This window comes from Puma concolor, chromosome B4 (genome assembly GCF_028749965.1).
Source record: "Puma concolor isolate L17-30 chromosome B4, mPumCon1.1.hap2, whole genome shotgun sequence".
Classification (NCBI taxonomy): Eukaryota; Metazoa; Chordata; class Mammalia; order Carnivora; family Felidae; genus Puma; species Puma concolor.
Genome location: NC_141673.1, coordinates 106,926,294 through 106,941,981, shown reverse-complemented (window position 1 = coordinate 106,941,981; position 15,688 = coordinate 106,926,294). Strand labels below are relative to the sequence as shown.

The following is a 15,688-nucleotide window of genomic DNA, read 5'->3' as shown; positions in this document are numbered from 1 at the left end:
GAATCTGCTGCTCTTCCTGACTTTTGGAGGAGAAAATGAGATGGAGAGAGATAGATGGCTTGCTCTAACTGAAAGATCATTTTATTATGTTCTTGCACTTTTGCTGTGTTTCCACCCCTTTAACCTGCACATTTCTTAAAAACAGGAAATAACGTTTAAAAAAATGTTCAACTGTCAGCAAATGTATATCTGTACAAATTGAGGGCACACCTGTGTGGGTTTTTCTTTTCCCCCACAGTGCATTTATAAAAGAAAACCCAAAACACAGCATTTATTTGATCTCTACTATGTGCCAGGTCCTACACTAGGCCCTTCCTTTCCTGTGGATTGTTTTTTCCTCAGGGAATTTGGACAACAGCTCTGTGAAAGGAATTACTTTCACTTTATAGATGAGGAAATTGAAGCTCAAAGAATTTCAGTCACTTTGCCTGAGGCCATGTGTCTATTATAATAGGAGAGCTAGGATTCTAATGCACAACTTCAGACTCCAAATCTGGTGTAGATTTAGCTCATGATGCTATCTTGGGAACAGAGGTGACCTCAGGGGCTGCCATGTCGCAAGCACTTACGGGAGACACACGTGGGAACCACCTTTGCACCTTTTAAGGGGCCTTTTAAGGGGCCAGGCAGAACACTGAATGGCTCCTCTTCTCCATCCCTGCCTGGATGTGTACTATCAAGCTCTATTGTCAGAGAGCAGTGAATTGGGCAAATGAGGAGAAAGACTGCCAATCAAGAAAAAATTTTTTCAGGGCAATCGGGTTTGTAAACACAGCAGAAAATCCAAACCATGAACTAAAATTTTCTGACTTCAGATACTGAATTCTAATTCCAGATGAATAAGAATTAAAGTTTCCTGGGGCGCCTGGGTGGCTTAGTCGGTTGAGCATCCAACTTTGGCTCAGGTCATGATCTCACCATTCATGAGTTCGAGCCCCGTGTTGGGCTCTGTGCTGACAGCCGGAGCCTGGAGCTTGCTTGGGATTCTGTGTCTCCCTCTCTCTCTGCCCCTCCCCTGCTCGTGCTCTCTCTGTCTCTGTCTCTCTCTCTCTCTCAAAAATAAATAAACATAAAAAAAATTAGAAAAAAAAGAATTAAAGTTTCTTTATTCTTGAGGGGAAAAAAAGCCAAAAATTCTTCGAAAAGATGATTTTTAAAATTAACCTGGTGTCTCAAAGGGGAAGAACCATAACAAAGTATGACAATGTATGGCTGCTGTTACAGTGTTCTTATTTCTTTCCAAACAAGTAAGGAAAAATTTCAGCCTGTTGTCTAAACAAGTTTCTACTTGATGTAATGACCTTCCTTCCATCAAAACGATTCATAAATTCTAGGCTTCCCTATGGTTACCCTCTCAATGGAAACATTTTATTTCTATCACTCTGTCGGCACTGTAACACCAACAGACACATCACTATGAGTAGGCGTTTTCTAGCTCATTGCTTGGTCTAAATCGTTAAAGACAGAAACATCACTTCAACATCTTTGTCTGCTTCAAAGCACCGAGCAGTGCACAAAAATTGTTTCAACATTTCCTGAACTACTGAATGAGTGAAAATCCACCTTTTTAGGTGTTCATTGCCCTGGAAATAGCTATATTTACAACACAGGTTTGTTTTGGTTTTTTTTTTTTCGAAGATGCTATCTGCTTTGTAACAAGTATCTAAGGTTTTTGTTAATATTAACAAATAATAGCTGGTATTCTATCAAAGTATTTCTTTTTTTTTTTAAGTTTATTTATTCATTCTGAGAGAGAGACAGAGTGCACGAGCAGGGGAGAGGCAGAGAGAGTGGGAGAGAGAGAATCCCCAGCGGGCCCCACACTGTCAGCACAGAACCCAACTCAGGGCTTGATCCCATGAACCCGTGAGATCATGACCTGAGCTCAAATCAAGAGTGGGATGCTTCATGAAAAGATGCTCAATGTCACTCCTTATCAGGGAAATACAAATAAAAACCACACTGAGATATCACCTCATACCAGCCAGTCAGAGTGGCTAAAATGAACAAATCGGAGACTATAGATGCTGGAGAGGATGTGGAGAAACGGGAACCCTCTTGCACTGTTGGTGGGAATGCAAACTGGTGCGGCCGCTCTGGAAAACAGTGTGGAGGTTCCTCAAAAAATTAAAAATAGATCTACCTTATGACCCAGCAATAGCACTGCTAAGAATTTACCCAAGGGATACAGGAGTGCTGATGCATAGGGGCACTTGTACCCCAATGTTTATAGCAGCACTTTCAACAATAGCCAAATTATGGAAAGAGCCTAAATGTCCATCAACTGATGAATGGATAAAGAAATTATGGTTTATATACACAATGGAATACTACTTGGCAATGAGAACGAATGAAATATGGCCTTTTGTAGCAACATGGATGGAACTGGAGTGTGATGCTAAGTGAAATAAGTCAGGCAGAGAAAGACAGATACCATATGTTTTCACTCATATATGGATCCTGACAAACTTAACAGAAGACCATGAGGGAGGGGAAGGAAAAACAAAAAGTTAGAGAGGGAGGAAGCCAGACCATAAGAGGCTCCTAAAAACTGAGAATAAACTGACGGTTGATGGGGGATGGGAGGGAGGGGAAAGTGGGTGATGGGCATTGAGGAGGGTACCTGTTGGGATGAGCACTGGGTGTTGTATGAAAACCAATTTGACAATAAATTTCGTATTTAAAAAAAAAGAGTGGGGTGCTTTTTTAAAAAAAATTTGTTTAAGTTTATTCATTTTTGAGAGAGAGAAACAGAGCATGAGCAGGGGAGGGGCAGAGAGAGAGAGAGAGAGAGAGAGAGAGAGAGAGATGGAATCCAAAGCAGGCTCCAGGCTCTGAGCTGTCAGCACAGAGCCCGACATGGGGCTCGAACTCACGAACCGTGAGATCATGACCTGAGCTGAGGTCGGACGCTTAACTGAGCACCCAGGTGCCCCAAAAAAGAGTGGGATGCTTAACCAAGGCACCCCACTATCAGAGTACTTCTAATCCTTTGGTTAGGTGCCTGAAAATATGAAAACATACATTAAAGTTAATACTCAAAAGTTGCAAATTACAACTTACAAATGGCAACCCCACTTCCAGGGTAGAAGGAGGGAGTGACCATTCATCTGGGGGTGATCATTATTGGCAATCCCTTTCACTCTCATGAATTTTTCTAGTTCAGACAATAGAGTGCACAGTCGCCTTTCATGGTGGTGGTGACAGGCCGAGAGTGCCCCACGAAGGCCTCGGGCACCCTGCAACGGTCCAAGGTGGTGGGGGTCGGCCTGCCCACCTCCAATGCAGCACTCAGCCCCTCTATGGCCAGGGAATCTTTTGCACCTAATCATATTGGGACCAAGCCCCTCTTTCTGGTACTTTGTGTCTCAGCTGAGGAAGACGAAAAAGTCTTCAGGTGCAACTGTCTGCTGCAGACAGGGGTGCAAGAAATGCCCCTTGTGGGGGAAGAGCTTCAGAGCCTGGCTGCGCTATGACTCCAGCAACGGCACCCACGGCACGTACCCGAAGTATGGGGACCGACCACTGCAGGCTCTGGCACCCGGTGCTGTCCTGACATAGGCACTGGCACAGCGCTCACTCGATCCAGATCATGAAGGTGAGGACTGCAGCCAGCAAGGGCAGCCCACTGGCAGCCAAGCAGTTCCAGGACTCCAAGATCAAGTTCCCACTGTCCCATCTGGTCCTGTGGCCCCAGGGAGAGCCACACTTCACCACCAAAAGGCCCAACATTTTCTTCCAGATGCAAAGCTTCCCTGTCCCCAAGTTGGCCCAAATAAATTCCTTGGGAAACCTCCCTCTGCCCCCCTCAAATAATAATAATAGTAATAGTAATAATAATAATAATAAAGTGCACAGCTATCCTAATGAGAGGGCTCTAGCTACCCAGACCCCAAGTCCTTATTTTTATTGTGGTGGATAAAGCCCATGTTTACAGGATATAGCAAATTAATAACCTAGGAAGAGTAAACAAATATTTCAGGGTATTCCTGGCAATTTGTTGATATGAGAACAATTTTCATCGATTTTTTCCTTTTATTCACATCTTTATTTCAAAATGTTCGTTCTGTTTAATTTTTTTTTTTTAAGTAGGTTTCATGCCCAGTGTGGAGCCCAATGAGCTCGAACTCACCATCCTGAGATCAAGACATGAGCTGAGATTAAGAGTCAGACCCTCAACCGACTGAACCACCCAGGCACCCCTATGGTAATTCTATTTTTAAGTTTTTGAGGATCCACGATACTAGTTTCCACAGGGGCTGAACCATCTACATTCCCACTAACAGTATGCCAGGGTTCCAGTCTCTCTACATTTTCACCAACTCTTGTTATCTTCTATTTTATTAATAGTATCAATCCTAATAGATGTGAGTGGTATCTTATTGTGCTTTTGATTTACATTTCCCTAACAATCACTGATGTTTAGCATCTTTTCATATGCTCATTATCCATTTGTATATCTTCTTTGGAGAAATGTCTGAGAGATGCCCCAAGAAACTCTCATTTAGTAATACAGCAAAACCTTGGTTTGCGAGCATAATTCGTTCCAGAAACATGCTTGTGATCCAAAGCACTTATATATCAAAGCAAATTTGAAGAACCATTGGCTCAGTTATGATCATGTGACATTCGACCTCACATACTACTTGTATTGCAAGACATAGCTCTTTTTATCAAGTTAAAATTTATTAGAAATGTTTGCTTATCTTGCGGAACACTTGCAGAACAAGTTACTCGCAATCCAAGGTTTTACTGGACTAGGAAGGAATAGAAAGAATGTTTCCATCAAGAAATCTTGAAGTTGGAAAGTAGTTGGAAAGGTACCATATTATAAACCTCAGATGTCCGTTGCTATTGGTTGTCCAGATTCTTGGAGACGTTTTGATATGCATGAAGTCTTTCATAAAGATATTATGTTATTACTGTTCTCATTCATTTCAGTTCAAAAACCTTTACAGAGTGTCTACTACACAGTAGTGCCATGGATACTTTAGAGTTAATACAAAACACACACAACATATTTTAACTCCTTTGATCCAACACTTACCAGCTACACTCAGGGTCACTAGTTTTGGATCTATATTTTTTTGAATGACTTTAAAAAGCTGCAGATCTCTTCCGATCTTTCCTGCCAGATCTTCCTTCTCTGAACGAGGAAGTACACACACCCTTAAGTAAGCTTGATATCCGGGTTGGGCCTCTCAATTTTCCCAGGCCTCACCCAGATGAAAAACACACCCATCTGAAAATCTAGTTCCTTTAAAATTCTTGATAAGGTTTTGGAGAGACTTCTTATACAGGGCTCTCATTTTTGTTTCTATACAGAATAGCTCATTCAGAAAAAAACTCCTTTCTGGTTGCAACTTATTGAACCATATACGAAAATCTGAACAAGTCCTTAGAACATGAACAGTGCCTGGGCTGCCTGCCCCTCCTTGCCTCCCCTCTCCCAACCCACGCCCAGGGAACCAAAGCAAGAAGCAGGGACCACGTTCCAAGGCAAGCTGATGGCCCTCAACTACCACAACCCTGCTGGCTTCAACTGAAAAACTGAAACAGAATTTAGAAACCTTATTGTTTGACTTGAAGACCAGAAAATCAAACACCACAAGATTGAAGGCAGAGGTAGTTTAAGAAACATCCACAGCAGTGACTGGTCCAAGTCCTTTGAAAAGTATCTCAGACATGTTAACTGTCCTTTCAAGATTCAAGATCAACAAGAAGTAACTGGCTTCTTGGTTTAGCCGTTAGACTTGAGTATGGAGACAATGCTGAAAAATACAAGGGCTTGCTACCTGATAATACAAAAAATGCTGACAGTGTAGAGGCACTGATCAATTTGGATGTAAATAATCCTGATCTTAAGGCTGGTGTAATGGCTTTGGCTAACTTTCTTCAGATTCAGCATCTTAATGGTTACCTGGTAATGCTTAAGGCAACTCGCATTTTGGTCCAGGAGCACCTGAGCAGGATGCAGTTGCTAAAGCAAATCAAACAAAAGAGGGTTTGCCTGTTACTTTAGATAAATATATTCTTGGTTTTGACACTGGAGATGCAGTTGTTAATGAAGTGCTCAAAATCTGTAATTGCTGCACATAGAAGAGCTCAGAGACCTACAGCAAAAATTAATGAAGCCATAGTAGCTGTTCAGGCAATTACTGTTGATCCAAAGACAGACCACAGACAGTTGGAAGATGTACATCTTAGGATTTCAGCTTCTCACTGACAAGTATAGTTGGGAACCATGTACACTCTAGCATGTGTTTGGAAATCGATTGTCATATTTTTGAGGGAAGAATCCCAGAAAGTTGACTATGTTCTAGAGATTTACCTTTGCTTTTGCTTTAATAAAGTTCAGCAAAGTGGCGGGGGGGGGGGGGGGGGCGGGGAATGAACAGCTATCCACAGGATTTTCTACATTGGTATCCATCTTTCTCAGATAATCAAGGTCTCTGCTCTCTAATATGCTCCGTCCATTTTTGTGTCCCAAATCTGAGCCTAAACCAAAATCCCCAAGGAGCCATTGCATGTGAAAATATTTTAAACTCTGGCCTGTCTCAAGAACAATGCGCAAGCTCCAGGGTTGAGAAGCCAGTAGGACTAATCTAGGCTCATGGTCTCCCAGGGTGTTAATACTGGAAAGGTCCCTGAAGATTATCCAGTCAAATCACCCTACTGTTACATAAGGAAACTGACACCCAGAAAGGGGAGACATTTTCTCAATGCTATAAAAAGTCACCATATCTCCAGACAGCATAGGGCTCATTTGATGCCACACTTCCTTTTCTCCACTAATGTTCATTTTCTGAGATGCTTCTTGATGTTTATTTTCCTATTTGTTGAACATGAAAATAATCATATTACTGCAAATCCTTGAAATATGTTTGAACGTCTTCAACAAAAGGCTCTGTATTAATAAAACTCAGGAAAAAGTTTTGGTAGAACTAGGATCAAGTGGCCAACTTCTAGAGAAAGTGTTTCTGGGCATCACTGAATGACTCTTCAGAATTGAGAACAATACCCTGTCTAGAGGAGGAAAACCAGTAAGCTCCTTTTCTTCAGGTCATGCTCCCAGTTTACAAATCCGCTCCCCCTACCCCATGTGTGGTCTAGCACTTTGTTTTGTGTTAAGTAGGATTAAGTTGTTTCGGACTGATACTTTGACATGAATACAAATACATCTACATCTACAGAATGACAAAAAAGTGACTTTCATGTAGAGTTTAAGGTAAAAATTTAGTCATAAGTGACTGAGACAAACATAAGGCCAGATACACTCTAGGAGAAGAGTGTTGGCTCAGGTATGGCCTGAAATTATTGCCTCAGCACATCTGGATCATCTAGGTGACTAACAGTACAGTCCATTATTTAGAGAGGTTATAAAAATCTATGGGCCTCACATCATGTGTAATGTGGGTGAGGTGGCAAATGTGTAAGAGTTTTTGCTTCTGCATTTCCTGATTTACAGACAGGAAAGGTAGGGGCACCTGGGTGGCTTAGTCAGTTGAGTGTTGAGCCTCTGACTTTGGCTCAGGTCGTGATCTCACAGTTTGTGGGTTAGGGCTCTGCACTGAGGGTGCTGAGCCTGCTTAGGATTCTCTCTCCCTCTCTCTGCCCCTCCCCCACTTGTGTGCACAAGGTCGCTCTGTCTCAAAATAAAGAAAACTTTAAAAAAATTTTTAAGAAATAGGAGAGGTGGATGGGGTGTGTGTAATATATATTATGCCTATTAGTGAATCTGTATGCACTTGTATTGGTCTCTTGAGCAAAGAGAAGTGGCCAAAAGCTAATCTCATATACTGAAAATGGAGCCCATTCAAAATTTTGTTCAGGTCCTCAAACAATCAATGAAACCATTTTCCTTTTCCGATAAACAGATCAGGTTGTCCTGTATCAAGTTGTACGGACCCATAAGTTCATTAAAAATAGGGTCATTTTCTCTGATGCAAAGATTCATGGTTTGGGGATAGTTAAAAGGAAACTCTGAAATCCTATATTCAGTGTGGCATTTAAGACTCAGGAGCCACATTATAGAAGAGAGCACTGCCCTGGTTCAATGAAACAGTTGACAGACCAACAGACATTTGCTTGGAGCATTTTAAACCAAGCCCAATAGTCATTGTATTTTATTTAAACAGTATCTTTGTGTTTGTACATACAAATATACTATCATACAACTGTCCGTAAAACTGTATGTAGTCTAAAAGGCTGGGGAGAAAGGAAAAGATCACAAAACAAGGCTTAGGGACGGCTGCTCCCTTCTAAGTGTAAAGCAGGCTGAGGAGATGGGAGGACATCTGTGGCGCTCCCGACAGTTCAGTTCACAGTTCAGCAGCCAAGTGCGGAAGTGGAGGGAAGTTTTGATGTATAAAGTACTCACAGAGGCGTATGGGACACAACCAGAAGATGCTAGATGGAAGCAGTAATGGATACCTCTAGCATGAGGGCCGGAGAGGGTCAGTGATAAGCTAGGGCAGAGATGAATAAAGTCGAGTTTCTTCATAATTTGAGGCACAAGACTGGAGAGAAAGGAATCGTAGGAAACAGCCCCGTTGGAAGAATTGGGAGTGTGATAGCAGAGACATGTTAAGGGGCATTAAGGACAGTAAAAGAAGGAAGGAGAGTCGGAGTGATGATTATTGAGTACTACCACTGGAAGAGGGTCTTGCAAGGATAATAAAGGGAGAAGGGTGTAAAGTAGGGGTCAGGAATTGCAGGGGTAAACTATGGGAAAAGACTGCGCAGACGTCAGCAGCAAAGAAAAAGAGAAGGAATGGGGTTGGGGCGTGGCCCAGAAAGGGAATGGCTCAATAGCGGGCTACGGGGTGAAAAGGAGAAGGGTGGGGAAGAGCCTGGCTGACAGCTGCTCTCAAATGGCGCCTACAGGGTTAAAAATCGGGGCGGCCAGACTAGGAAGAACTCGGTTTCCAGGGTAACGGCTCCGACAGTTCCGGCAGCGCAGGCTCGTACCATTGCGCGAGAGCGCGCGGGGGGGAGCGCGGCGGGAGTGAGGGAGGGGACGCGCGAAGGAGCAGTCGGGCAGAGGGGTCCGGCCCGGACTCTACCAAACGCGCGGCCCGCCTGCTCGCTCCGGGCCCGGCGCCGAGCCGCGCTCCGGCCGCGCCGGCCGCGGCGTCCTCCGTGCCCGGGCCGGCAGCTCCCAACTGGCCGCGGACGGCGGGGGGGAGAAGGAACGTGCGCCCGGTGGCCCGGATTGGCCTCCAGGTCCCCCCGCCTGGGCGGCGGAGTGCGGGCGGCCCGGGCTGGGAGGTTTGAAAAGCGGGCGAGAGACAAAGGCAGCAGGAAGCCTCCTCGGCGCCCGGAGCCCGTGCTCGCAGCCCCCGGGGCCCCCCGGCCCGGAGCAGCAGCGGCGGCGGCCGGCGGCGGCAGTGGCAGGAGGCAGAGGATGCGGCAGGGGGCGTGGGAGCGGCGGCGGAGCGGGCGGAGCGGCGCGGCCCGAGCGCGGCGTGGTTAGACCCGAGGCGGCGGAGGCGGCGGAGGCGGCGGCCCGGCCGGGCTCGGGAGTGAGTGAGAGGGCGCCTTCCCCGCCCGGGATGTGAGGACCGAGCGGAGCCCGGGGCGGGGGGAGGGAAGGGAAGGGAGGCGAAGCCGGCAGGAAGGAAGGAAGGACGGACGGACCAGGAGGAGGAGCGGCGGCGGCGGCCGGAGCCGGAAGGCGGGGAGGAGCCGTCCGTTGGGCCCGAGGCGGCGGCGGCAGCGGCCGGGGCGAACCGCTCTTGTCGCCTCTCGGGGCAGGAGCGGCGGGGCCCGCGCCTCCTCCCCCCGGCGCCGCGGAGGGGGGAGGAGGAAGATGGAGACCCACATCTCGTGCTTGTTCCCCGAGCTGCTGGCCATGATCTTCGGCTACCTGGACGTCCGGGATAAGGGGCGCGCGGCGCAGGTGTGCACGGCCTGGCGGGACGCCGCCTACCACAAGTCGGTGTGGCGGGGGGTGGAGGCCAAGCTGCACCTGCGCCGGGCCAACCCGTCGCTGTTCCCCAGCCTGCAGGCCCGGGGTATCCGCCGTGTGCAGATCCTGAGCCTCCGCCGCAGCCTCAGCTACGTGATCCAGGGCATGGCCAACATCGAGAGCCTCAACCTAAGCGGCTGCTACAACCTCACTGACAACGGGCTGGGCCACGCGTTTGTGCAGGAGATCGGCTCCCTGCGTGCCCTGAACCTGAGTCTCTGCAAGCAGATCACCGACAGCAGCCTGGGCCGCATAGCCCAGTACCTCAAGGGCCTGGAGGTGCTGGAGCTGGGGGGTTGCAGCAACATCACCAATACCGGCCTCCTGCTCATCGCCTGGGGCCTGCAGCGCCTCAAGAGCCTTAATCTCCGCAGCTGCCGCCACCTCTCGGACGTGGGCATAGGGCACCTGGCCGGCATGACGCGCAGCGCCGCCGAGGGCTGCCTGGGCCTGGAGCAGCTTACGCTGCAGGACTGCCAGAAGCTGACTGACCTTTCTCTAAAGCACATCTCCCGGGGGCTGACGGGCCTGAGGCTCCTCAACCTCAGTTTCTGTGGGGGCATCTCGGACGCGGGCCTCCTGCACCTGTCGCACATGGGCAGCCTACGCAGCCTTAACCTGCGCTCCTGCGACAACATCAGTGACACTGGCATCATGCATCTGGCCATGGGCAGCCTTCGCCTCTCGGGGCTGGATGTGTCGTTCTGTGACAAGGTGGGGGACCAGAGTCTGGCTTACATAGCTCAGGGCCTGGACGGCCTCAAGTCCCTGTCCCTCTGCTCCTGCCACATCAGCGACGATGGCATCAACCGCATGGTGCGGCAGATGCATGGGCTGCGCACGCTCAACATCGGACAGTGTGTGCGCATCACAGACAAGGGCCTGGAGCTGATCGCGGAGCACCTGAGCCAGCTCACTGGCATAGACCTGTATGGCTGCACCCGAATCACCAAGCGTGGCCTGGAGCGCATCACGCAGCTGCCCTGCCTCAAGGTACTCAACCTAGGACTCTGGCAGATGACGGACAGTGAGAAGGTCAGGTGAGGGCAGCAGCACCTGCTCCCCTTGTCCCACCCTGTTCATCCTCCGGTCACCACCACACCTCCCTCCCCCCCCCCCCCCCCAACACTTGACATGCACACTTACACATAGATCATTGTAGTGGATGAGATGGGGGCAGTGACACGAAGCCTCAGGCTCATTTTCTCCCTCCTCCAGCACCTCGGCCCACTATGCACCGATTCTCATTGCATCTGGGGTTCCTCTGCTACCCCTACCTTAACTCCCCTCTCTTTTTCCCTGAGGATAGAGAGATTGAATCAGCTACTTACCCACCCACTCCTCTCAGCAGGGGAATGGAGGACTGTTTGAGCTACTGTATCCCCCACTGCTTTGCATTTGGAAATGGAGGAGGGGGTGGGGAGTGACTAGTCCTTAAAACCCTGGGGAGTTGAGGAAAATGTCTGCCTTCACTTAAGCTTTCATTTGAATACTGTGATCTGGTTTTTATTTTGAAATGTATAAAGAGCAAACCCAACTACCACGGCCTTTTCACCCTTCTTCCTTCCACTTTGTAACTAATCCCAGGCTCTTCTCCTCCCTTCTCCTACAGTGCTCTGCTATTCACGTTCATTTCCTTTTTATTGTCTTTCTTATTTTCATTTTTTAGAGAAATTCGAAATCACGGTCCTTTTTTTTTCTGCTGAATATAGTCTATATATTATATATATATAAATTATATATATATATACATATATATATGTCTGGCTACCTCGTTTTAGTTTACTTTTTTCTCTGAAGCCCTGGAATTCTACAAGAGAGATATTTTGAGACTGAAACATTTTTGTGCCTAGACTGGAAAGATGCCCATTGGGTTTGTACGTCCATTTTGTTTTGGCTTCTTCCCAAACCCCATCCATCCAGTGTGTCCGCTTCCACATTCTGGCTAGAATTTTTTCTCCCCGTCCATTGGGATTTGAGGGCCCAATGGTGTCCATAAATCTTGACTTAATTTATAGCACAAATGTGTGGAAGAAATGAGAGTTGAACTTTTGTTTGTTTGCTTGAGACGCAGATTGTGTCTTGAAAATGATTATTATATATGCAAATTCTGCCCTACCCTCACCCTCTTCCAAGTTTCCCCACAAAAAGGTCACACAGTGAGGCTTCCTGTTGGAAGCAGAGGGGCAGAGTTGGCCTACAGAGCCCCTGGGGCTGTAACGTGAAGGGGAGGAGACTGAAACTCCTGTCTCATCTCTGTTCTGTTAATAAAATGGGAGTTTGTGGGTTTTACAAAAATCTGTTTCTAAATGGAGGAATAGATGGCTTTCTTTATTTTGGTGGGGGTTGGGACTCGTGGCTTTAAAAAAAAATTGCTTTTGAGTAGGATGTATATTTCTGTTGGAGTTTTTGTTTGTTTGTTTATTTTTTTAGAATCCTCCACAGCAACCTGCGAGACCATGGAGTTAAAGAAACCCAGAGACCTTTATCAATTAATTGTACTGTTTGTGAATTTGTATAAATAATAACAAAGATCCTCTTAAAACGTTTATATTCTTACAGTAAAAGGTTAAACTGATATTTATATAATAAAAGAGGAAATATGAAGTATGTTTTTGAAAAAAAAAAACAAAAACAAAAAACCTTGTATCTGTGAATTATTTTGAAGGCAGTGTGTGTTTGGGCCCACGCCAAAGTAGGAGGTGCTGTTTGTGTACTCTAAGAGGAAATAAGGTATAAGGTTTGGTGCATCCTATGTGGTGTGAGTAAGCTCACGGTTAAACATTTATTCTGTATAAGGTTTACCACTGACACCTAAATGTTTTGTTTCTAGAAATGTGACTGGACTGGAGATTGGTATAATTCTTGGTTTTAAACTGTCAACAACATGGAAATTTTAAAAAGCTGAACAAAATGGAACTTTTTAAAAACGTGATCTGTAAGAGTCACGGTTTCCCCAGGGTGGAAATGAGATCGAGGGGTCCTGTTGAAAAATGGCTCATGGGATGTGGAAGTAGGGGAGAAAGAGGGGTTTCTTTCCACTCTGAGTGGGTGTGGGGAGGATGTGAAATGGTGAAGGGTGGAGGGAACTGAAGCCATTGTTCAGAAAGTTAAAAGAGCGCTGTCCTTGCTCGCTCTCTCTCTTGCTCACTCATGCATGCTGAATCTCACAGTGTGAGTGAGGGTCCTAGTGGACAGGAGGAAGGCAGTTCAGCCCCTCTTTTTAACATTCTCCTCCAGGCCTGGCTGTATTTAAGCACTTTCCTGGGGGATGGGGAGGTTGGCCAGGAGTTCTTGCACATTTGCATTTTAAGCACTTCCAGCTCTGAAGCTGGCCACTCGATCCACTGTGGTGAGGGTTCTTAGAATTCTTCAGGGCAGATAAATGAATACCAACAATTCTAGCAAAGAGTTCCCTTTGGTAGACATTAACTAAATAATCGACACCCTGTGGAAGTGGAAGGGTATAATCACTCAAACAGTGGAGCAGTGCATATTCCTGGTTTCACATAGGTCTTTCTCGTTGTTTCTGAGTTTTTTTTAAACCAAAAATACTGATCCCAGCAAGAGCTAGTAAGAGTGGTATAAAACTTTCCTGCAAAGACACCTCTTTCCAGGAAGAGAGCTAGAACCCAAGTTTCTCTCGGGGTAAGGTTGTTTTGTAAAATTTCCAAGCTTTCTGCTGGAGCCTATCACAAAAGCTGCATTGTTCCTTTTTGGAGAGCTATCACAATTGGGTCTAATTGAGCCTGACACTAGATCCATCTTCCTTTTCTTTGGGGAAGGTGTGGATCTCTTTCTTCCCTCTTAGGTTGCAAGTGCTTATGGCCTGGGGCGGGGGGGGGGGGGGCGGCGGGGGGGTGATGTGTGAACCCTAATAAGAAGTCTGGACTTGGAATTAGGGTCAGCTTTCTGATTTGGCACTATAATGCATGAAGGTTCCATAAGCTCTAAGTTCTTAGAGGATCTTTCTTTCTCCCAGACTGCATGACTGTACAGATTCAGTCCATCAAAATTTGAGCACCTCCTAAGTCTTAGACTCTGTGCTCACATTCTTCATTTTAATACACAGTCCTACCAACTAACAGGAAGTTTTCCACTTTTCTGTTTGGTTTTGTTTTTTACTTGCAAGGCTAAATAAATATAAGCCTGATTAAAGGTCGGTGAATGAATGTTTGAAAGTTAAGATCATGGGCCTACTGTCCTCATGCTGAACTGGGTATGCTTAATATATCTGGAGTGTCTCTGGAAACGATGAATAAACCATTTACTTTCATCAGTCAAGGTTAACTGTTTATCTCTCAACCTTCATGGGTAGAAAGAAATGAATATGTGTTGAGAACCTACGGTAAGCTTTGCATGGTACCTGAATATTTCTCCTTTTAGTCTTCAAAGCAACCTGTTGAAACAGGTATCCTTATTTCCAGATAAGGCATACTACTTGCCTTAAGTCACCCAGCCACTAATTGAGGGGAACCAGGACTCAAACCAAGTCCAGTTCCAAAGTCCAGCTCCCTTCCGTACCTAAGAAGGTTTAGTTACTAATTGTACCTTGGTTTCCAGTAAGGTGACCTCACAGAAATGAGTGGCAACTGACAAGCTCATGCCACAGGGCACTATTTAAAGGGAATATGGGTGGATCTGATCTCCGCCATACCTACAGGAATTAGAAGCACTAAAGAAAATAAGAGGGGCGCCTGGGTGGCGCAGTCGGTTAAGCGTCCGACTTCAGCCAGGTCACGATCTCGCGGTCCGTGAGTTCGAGCCCCGCGTCAGGCTCTGGGCTGATGGCTCGGAGCCTGGAGCCTGTTTCCGATTCTGTGTCTCCCTCTCTCTCTGCCCCTCCCCCGTTCATGCTCTGTCTCTCTCTGTCCCAAAAATAAATTAAAAAAAAAAAAAAAAACGTTGAAAATAAGATGTTTTGTGGGCGCTACAAAAGTTAAAGAGCACTTCAGGGCAACTTTTAGAATAACAGGAAAACCTGGTTCAGGTATTTGCTGAAACTTCAGAAGTGAAAAACCAAAACAGGACCTTAGTGTAAACTTTATCATCTAGAAGTAATAAACCTCATAGAAACTGGGTAGTGGTGAGGACAGGGCTCCACATACCTTTCTTTTCTGAGCCTCATTGGGCAATAGCCCTTGAAGTCTGCCTGGAAAAGATTATCAGTGCAACCTCACTGGGGTCCAGACAGTTTCTGCAGCCCCATAAGGACCATGCTAGGCCTCTAGCTAGAAGTGCTGGGCATTGTTGCATGATGCTCCCTGCTGTGGACTCCCTCCTGTGGGATTCCTCAGTCCTAAAGTGGGGGAGCCCCCCCTGCCCCACACCTGATTTACCCCACATTTGGCAACAGAGACAGGGATGCTTGCCTAACTTACAGCCTGTCTTTAAATAGTTTAGAAAATTCAAACTGATCATATTCTTTCCTGATTCAAATCAACAAAGATCTGAAAAAGCAAATGTTTCTTTTATTGGAGTTTCCTTTTAAAGGTAAGGACTTTCCTCTTTAAAAAGGACACTTGATATGGAAACTGAAGTATGGCCTGTTCCCTAAATCCTGGTGCTTTCCTGCAGCAGTTAACAGATAGACGCTGGTCTCAGAATTAGTAAAACCTTTTTTACTTTTGACTTAGAAAATGTGAACTCAAGTTTTCAAAGGGGAAAGGTATGGCCCCCAGAGACCACTGTGTTTTCAAGGAATAAGAACCTCTTGAT

General features: G+C 46.3%; 2 protein-coding genes and 1 pseudogene across 3 annotated transcripts in view; 2 read left to right on the top strand and 1 right to left on the bottom strand.

Moving 5' to 3' along the window:
• WNT5B (Wnt family member 5B) overlaps positions 1-15,688 on the bottom strand; it is a 109,665-nt gene that overhangs the window by 42,863 nt on the left and 51,114 nt on the right. The gene's annotated exons all lie outside the window — the stretch shown is intronic.
• On the top strand, positions 5,499-9,560 carry LOC112867925 (tRNA-splicing ligase complex subunit RTRAF pseudogene; annotated as a pseudogene).
• Positions 8,992-14,249, top strand: FBXL14 (F-box and leucine rich repeat protein 14). Of its 2 annotated transcripts, XM_086714417.1 has the most exons (2): positions 8,992-11,010; positions 12,404-14,249. In XM_086714417.1, exons 1-2 carry the CDS (start codon positions 9,812-9,814, stop codon positions 12,489-12,491), a joined length of 1,287 nt encoding a protein of 428 aa, XP_086570543.1. In that variant the 5' UTR covers positions 8,992-9,811; the 3' UTR covers positions 12,492-14,249. The 2 variants fall into 2 exon arrangements, with proteins under 2 accessions (XP_086570543.1, XP_086570542.1); XM_086714416.1 differs by having other exon boundaries at positions 8,994-14,249.

Excerpts from the sequence above, each read along its gene's own strand:
- FBXL14 (XM_086714417.1), top strand. The coding sequence starts at position 9,812 with ATGGAGACCCACATCTCGTGCTTGTTCCCCGAGCTGCTGGCCATGATC. Across the intron at positions 11,011-12,403 it reads ACGGACAGTGAGAAGGTCAG|AATCCTCCACAGCAACCTGC; the intron begins GTGAGGGCAGCA and ends TTATTTTTTTAG.